The sequence below is a fragment of the Dipodomys merriami genome, unplaced genomic scaffold (genome assembly GCF_024711535.1).
Source record: "Dipodomys merriami isolate MVZ:Mamm:240054 unplaced genomic scaffold, mDipMer1.0.p SCAF_57, whole genome shotgun sequence".
Taxonomy (NCBI): domain Eukaryota; kingdom Metazoa; phylum Chordata; class Mammalia; order Rodentia; family Heteromyidae; genus Dipodomys; species Dipodomys merriami.
The window spans coordinates 2,746,504-2,753,916 of NW_027206146.1; the positions used below are offsets into that span (position 1 = coordinate 2,746,504).

At 48.0% G+C, this 7,413-nt stretch overlaps 1 protein-coding gene across 1 annotated transcript; it reads right to left on the reverse strand.

Annotated features, from left to right (window-relative positions):
- Positions 1–4,552: 4,552 nt before the first annotated feature.
- On the reverse strand, positions 4,553–5,470 carry Vn1r4 (vomeronasal 1 receptor 4). The gene has a single exon (XM_070000372.1). The coding sequence runs from the start codon at positions 5,468–5,470 to the stop codon at positions 4,553–4,555; it is 918 nt and encodes a 305-aa protein (XP_069856473.1).
- Positions 5,471–7,413: the final 1,943 nt, after the last annotated feature.

Below are 7,413 nucleotides of genomic sequence, written 5' to 3' on the forward strand. Positions count from 1 at the left end.
TTCCATTTTGATTCTTTTAGTCTTTCTTTCTGGCTTAGATAGTTTCCTGTGAAATCAAGCAAATCATTCATGAAGCCCTTTCTGTTCATGAGCAGAAAGTAGTTAGAAGAAAATAGTGGCTGGGTCCTGGTAGCTAATGCCTGTCTTCTTTAGATGCAAGAGCTAAGGGTCACAGTTCAAAGCCAGCCTAGGCAGCAAAATCTGTTAGACTTTTTTTTTTTTTTTTGGTCAGTAGTGGGGCTTGAACTCGGCTTGGGTGCTGTCCCTGTGCTCTTCAGCACAAGGTGAACACTCTACCACTTGAGCCACAGCGCCACTTCTGGTTTTCTAGTGATTCATTGGAGATAGGAGTCTCACTGACTTTCCTGCCCAGGCTGGGTTTGAATCACGATCCTCAGATCTCAGCCTCCTGAGTAGCTAGGATTACAGGTGTGAGCTACCGGTGCCTGGCTGTTAGACTCTTTATCTCCAATAAACTACAAAAAAAAAAAAAAAAGCTGGGCTGGGAAGGTGGCTCAGTGGTAGAGTGCTTTCCTTGCATGCATAAAGCCCTGGGCTCAATTCCTTAACACCACATAAGCAGAAAAAGCTGGAAGTGGCACTGTGGCTTAAGTGGTAGAGCGCTAGCCTTGAGCTGAAGAGCTAAGGGACAGCGCCCAGGCCCAGAGTTCAAACCCCATAACTAACAACAACAACAAACAGCTGCAAGTGGAGCTGGGGCTCAAGTGGTAGAGTGCTAGCCTTTAGCAAAAGAAGCTCAGGAACAGAACCCAAGCCCTGAGTTCAAGCCCAAGGACTGGCACAAAGAAAAGAGAGACAGCCAGATAGCTGGCCAGCAACAATCAAGAAGGAAAGAAAAAATCAGAGAACAAAGGAAAAAAACGGTCCTGTTGGCCCCTACTCCCTTTCAGACAGGGACTTGCTGTGCCCCAGCTGGGTTAAACTCTCCCTTATTCTGCCTCAGCCTCCCAAGGGCTGGGACTGCAGGTATGTGCTACCACACCAGCTATTCTTTTTTTTCTTTGTCGGTTGTGGGTCTTGACCTCTGGGCCTGGGCGCTGTTCCTCAGTTCTTCAGCTCAAGGCGAGCACTCTGCCCCTTGAGCCACAGCGCCACTTCCGATTTCCTGGTGGTTAATTGGAGATAAGAGTCTCACGGACTTTCTTCCCTGGGCTGCCTTTGAACCTTGATCCTCAGATCTCAGCCTCCTGAGTAGCTAGGATGACAGGCATGAGCCACCGGTGTCTGGCTTCTGCCTGGTTTTGAATTTCAGGTCAACAGTTCTTTCCTTGAGTCTGGCCTCTCGCTCAGGAAGATGAGTGTGAATCACCCAGGCTGCTGTCTTTTCTCGAGGCGGAACCCATTTTTGTCTTGTGAATAAACCACAGTTTATCTTCCACACCACTGTGGGCAGGCCCCTGAATTCCATTATATATATGCCCACCAGGTACCTTTGTGACAGGATGAGTATGGACACAGGAGTGCGAGAGCCGGTGTGGGCTCCTACGTGGCCTCCTTCAGCTCCCAGCAGCAGGAGGCTCCATGCCACCTGAAAGGCAGGGGCCTGGCCACGCACAGCATGTGCCCAGCCCAGTGAGAATCTTGCTTGTATTGCTGGGGGGAGGGGGTAGGGGACAGGTGCTAGAGATCAAATCCAGGCCCTTACACGTGCTTACAGGTACACTACCACTGAGCTACATCTTCAGGCCTCAAATGATGATCTTTGATCTCTGAAATGACTGCTAACCCTTATAGCATGAATGAATGTCCAGTAAGCTCCCCACAGTCTTCCCTCGTTCTCTCCCTCCCTCCCTCTCTTCCTTCCTTTTCTCTCTTTCCTTCCCTCCCTCCCTTCTTCCTTCCCTCCTTCCTGGTAGGGTCTTGTTATATTGCCCAGGCTGGCCTTGGACCCCTGGCTTAGCCTTTCAAGTAGCAGTGGCTATAGGTATGAGCTACCATGCCCATTTAGAAAACTTACATCTGTTTTAATATCTTTGCCAGTCCTGGGGATTGAACTGAGGGCATAGGCACTGTCCCTGAGCTTAGTTTGCTCAAGAATTGTATGCTGCCACTTGAGCCACAGTACTGCTTCTGGCTTTTTGGTGGTTCACTAGAGATGACAATCCAACAGACTTTCCTGCCTGGGCTGGCTTTGAACTGTGATCCTCAGATCTCAGCCTCCTGAGTAGCTGGGATTACAGATGTGAGTCACCAGTGCCTGGCTTAATGTCTGCTTTTCAATATTTTTCTCTCTCATTCTCTGTCTCCTCTCCCCTCTCTGTCCCCCTCTCCCTCTGAGACTTAAAATTCATCTGCTCTACTTCCTTAGGCAGTCGATTAAATATCTAGTAAATGAGTTCTGACCCAAACTTACCTCCATAGTTCCATCAACTATTTCAAAAGAACTATATATGACCACACAGTACATGGAATGAGTTTATTTCACTGCTTGTCTATATTTTGGGGTGAAGTTGAGGGTGCCCTCCATATCATACAATTCAACATCCATTCGGGCCTTGTCATACAAACATCTTTGAAATCATTGTGTTGTTCGTATCCTAGACAGCCATACATCATTGCTTCATTAACTAAATGACTGTGGTGAGGAGAGCCACCTGGATTTGGGGGTTCTATCTATCTATCTATCTATCTATCTATCTATCTATCTATCTATCTATCTATCTATCTATATTTATTTATTTATTTATTTTTGTCGATTGTGGAGCCTGAACTCTGGGTCTGGGTGCTGTCCCTCAGCTCTTCAGCTCAAAGCTAGCTACCACTTGAGCCACAGTGTCACTTCTGGCTTTTTCTGCTTATGGGATGCTGAGGAACTGAACCCAGGGCCTCATGTATGCGAGGCAAGCACTCTACCACTGAGCCACCTTCCCAGCCCAATTTTGGATTTCTTAAAGAGATTCATTCACATTTTGGCTTTTTTAAAGAGATGCATTCACAGCTGGGCACTGGTGGCTCATGCCTGTAAACCTAGCTTCTTAGGAGGCTAAGATCTGAAGGTTGAGGTTTGAAGCCAGCCCAGGCAGGAAAGTCCATGAGACTCATCTCTGATTAATCACCCAAAAAATAAAAAAAATCCAGAAGTGGTGCTGTGGCTCAAGCAGTAGAGTGCTAGCCTTGAGCAAAAGCTCAGGACAGCCCCCAGGCCCTGAGTTCAAGCCCTAGGACCAACACCAAAATAAAAGAAAAAAAAGAAGAGATACATTCACATATATTGGTTGTACAGGAGCGGGACTCATGGTGACATTTCCAGACACACATAGAATGTGTCTCCACCAAACACATTTCCTTCCCCACTCTCCCTTACAACCCCCTCCAAAAATACTTTCAACAGGTTTTATTGTTCTCTTTTCATATGTGCAAATAAAGTACGCAATCATATCCATCCTCATCCACCCTCCTCCTCTTCCTGGCACCCACTCCAACACAACCTGCCTTAGTTTCCTCTCAGCCATGTTTAAGTGCATGTTTGTAGCAAGCAGTTTCACCATGGTATTTCAGACATGTGAATGTTACATTTAAATCAGATGAGCCCTTTCTAGTGTTTGCTCTTTCCCCGTGCTCCCACCCCTAGGGGTCCTCAGTCTTCACCGAGAGTTCTCATGACCTCCTCACACATCACCGCAATGTCTTTCACTGTTTCTCAACCTCCATCATTCCCTCTCCCTCCTCGCCTCCCGCCATGTACCTGGAAAGTCTCATAGTTAAAAACCACATAATAGGGGCTGGGAAGGTGGCTCAGTGGTAGAGTGCTTTCTTTAAATACATGAGGCCCTGGGTTCGATTCCTAAGCACCACATAAACAGCAAAAGCCGGAAGTAGCTCAAGTGGTAGAGTGCTTGCCTTGAGCTGAAGAGCTGAGGGACAGTGCCCAGGCCCAGAGTTCAAGATCCACAACTGACAAAAATCGGGGCTGGGAAGGTGGCTCAGTGGTAGAGTGCTTGCCTTGCATGCCTGAGGCCCTGGGTTCGATTCCTCAGCACCACATAAGCAAAAAGAAAAAAGCCGGAAGTGGTGCTGTGGCTCAAGTGGTAGAGCGCTAGCCTTGAGCTGAAGAGCTGAGGGACAGCGCCCAGGCCCAGAGTTCAGGCCCCACGACCGGACCCCCCCAAAAAAAATCACATAATATACATGGCGCCTTCCGGAAGCTCTGTGTCTCTTAGGTCTTCCTTCCACAAGCAAGTGAACACATGGACCAGTTGGCTTTTGTTGTTGTTGTTGGTGGTGGTTGTGGGGCCTGAACTCTGGGCCTGAGTGCTGTCCCTGAGCTCTTCAGCTAGTGCTCTACCACCTGAGCCACAATGCCACTTCTGGCTTTTTCTGCTTATGTGGTGCTGAGGAATCAAACCCAGGGCCTCATGCATGCAAGGCAAGCGCTCTACCACTGAGCCACCTTCCCAGCCCCCCCAGTTGGCTTTTTGAGCTTAGTTGTCTCGTTCAATATGATAATCTCCATTTCCATCCACTTTCCTGCAAATGACACGATTTTTTTTTCTGTTACGGCTGTGTCATGTTGGATTGTTTTTATCACCATTTATGAGCAGAAAGGCGGTGTTCGGGGATCTCGAAACATCAGGATCAAGGGGCTGAGGGCGGGATAGGTGGCCGCTAGTAAACTTGTAGTATACTGCTTCCAGACAGGAGGCTTGGACATAACAGTATTATAAATTGACATTGCACAATTGGCAGAATAAAGCAAAATGAAAGCACCTGCCAGAAGCAGGATGGTTTGAGTGGCCCTGGCCTCCGGAGAGAGTCTGCCGGTATCTCGGAGGGCATGGATGTACCTCACTTGTCGCTGATGTCTACGTAGGACAAGAAGCATGTAGATACTTGCCCCAGCCATGAGGCCCAGGAATATAATGTCAGGAAACACTAACACAATTGTGCCTTTGATAGCTGTTGATACAGGAGTTTTGTACGAGCAAATTCCATAGTCCTTTCTCTGGGTGGCATTATGGCTGTGCTGAACACTCTCGATGTTTTGAAGGACAAGGTGATTGGCCATCAAGTTGAAAGCCCAACACAGAAGGCAGGAGATACGGACATTCTTGCTAGCTTGCTCTTTGAGCCGCATCCATGCCACCGCTTTGGGGCTGATGGTGCCGGCCTGAAAGCTGCTCAGCAGGCAGGTGGTGCAGAGAGAAAGGCCCCTGCCCACCCTGTGGACATAGTAGATGAGTTTGCACCCAGTGCTGTCCAGGAGAATGATTTTACCCCACATAAATATCACCTGGGGAATCCATTTAACCAGAAGAACCAAGAAGTTGGCCACAGACATGTTGGTGAAGATCAGGTGCGTGGGCCTCGGGGCAGGGCCCATACAGGATGTAGGGGCATAAATTGTGAAAAGAAACAGATTCCCCAGGACTCCAACCCCAGCCTGGGCCAGGAAGAGTAGCCAGAGGATGAAATCACCAAAAGGCATTGTCATGGGATCAGGGGGTGACATTCTGCCTGAAGGTCTGAAGGGTATAAAGTTAGGACTCAGTGTAGATTTGTTCCTGTACCCTAAGTTCTGATAGGAACTCTTGCTCCCCCAGAAACTCCAAGAGGACAAACTCTTTTTGTGGGAGGTCAGAGTAGCCACTCAGATTTCCCAACATGCTATGTTTATTGTTCACTCATGAAGTCAAAGCCAAGCCAGATAGTCTTATCTTCCAGTTTTCATTCACATGTTCACCACATTATCCACAAAGCCTGGTCTTTCGTATGACAGTTGGGTGGCAAAGATGGCAGCTAAGACCTGCTGTCCACCACTTAGACTCCATGAAGGAGCAGAGTCAGGAGACAATATACTCTGGAGAGAGAGAGAGGGAGAGAGAGAGGGAGAGCATTGAAGATCATAAAAGAAGTTGCAATGGGGCTGGGAAGGTGGCTCAGTGGTACAGCGCTTGCCTTGCATGCATGAGGCCCTGGGTTTGATTCCTCAGCACCACATAAGCAAAAAGAAAAAAGCTGGAAGTGGCGCTGTGACTCAAGTGGTAGAGCACTAGCCTTGAGCTAAAGAGTTGAGGGACAGTGCCCAGGCCCAGAGTTCAGGCCCCATGACCGGATTCCCCCCCCCCCCCCAAAAAAAAAGGAGTTGCAGGAGAAAAGAAAGGGTGGAGAAAAGAAGTAGCAGAGGAAAAAAAAAAGCAAACAGTTCCATGCCTCATCACCAGGAAGGGGGGAGAGACAGAGATGGAGAGAGACAGAGATAGAGAGAGGTAAAGTCAGAGACAGAGAGATGGAAAGAGACAGAAACAGAGAGACAGCCAAAGACACACAGAGAGACAGAGAGGAAGCTGAAGACCATCACAAAGTGGCCTCATATGTGGAAAAAATAAACCAATGCAGAAACACAGAAACATGAGAAATCAAGGCAACATGATACCTTCGAAGTGAACAACTCTACCTTCACAAACACTAACTGAGGATGCTCACTCTATAAATGAGGCAAAAGAGATGATACTGTTATTTTCTAGGGGACAGCTATGTGAAGGCCTATCACCCTACTTATCAGTCAGGGTGACAGTGCCTTCTACTCCTTCCTCAGTGGTGGAAAGGTGGAGACACCCTGTTTGGAACTCCCAGACCCTCAAGTTTGTTGGAAGAGTCAGCAAAGGATCATAGCTTTCCTGGCTCCAGAGACTGGAGTCTTTATCAATGATGATTTTAAGTCATGCCTTTCAGAAGTGAACCGAAGAAAGAAAACAATATTACAACTTCATGACATACAGCTATCAGATCTCTCAAAGCCATCCACATCATGACCGTATTTGTGAAATGAAGACCAGAGCTGTGTGTGTGTGTGTGTGCACATGTGCACCCGTGTGCACACTCATAAAGAGAAGAGGGACAAAAGCTGAAGATTAGAAACATCTACCTAGAATGTGTCACCTCTCTGATTAGCTCCCACTTAGGTGCAGAGCGAGTAAGATCAGCAGCCTTCAGGTTCAGACTCAAAATGGCATCTCTCCCCCTCTTCCTGGCACCCATTTTCCTGCCTGTTGTGCAGAACAAGTCCAGCACTTTTTGGACATGGTTTCCTGAAGCCCAAAGGAAATTTGTATGCCATCCCAGTCCTCACCTGCCCTCCAAGTTTACCAACTTAGTGATTGGAACCCAATCCCCCAAATAAGCCAGGAGTGCATGTCACAAGGAGACTCACCATGGTGGATCTCTGCCTTTGGAACAGGCACAGAGCTGTTGCCACTGATGAACGCAGGCTGTCTGGATCTCACAGTTATAGATTGTGAGGTTTATGGAGTTGGTTCCCTGAGGAAGGAGGAAGATGATGAGCTCATCTCCCCATCCAGAGCTGCCATTACCCTGTCACCAGCCAGGGCACTGACAAGTTCTACAGAGGGACCATGGAGGAAGCAGCAGCTGTAAAAGTTAGGCCCAAGACAG

Excerpts from the sequence above, each read along its gene's own strand:
- Vn1r4 (XM_070000372.1), bottom strand. The coding sequence starts at position 5,470 with ATGTCACCCCCTGATCCCATGACAATGCCTTTTGGTGATTTCATCCTC.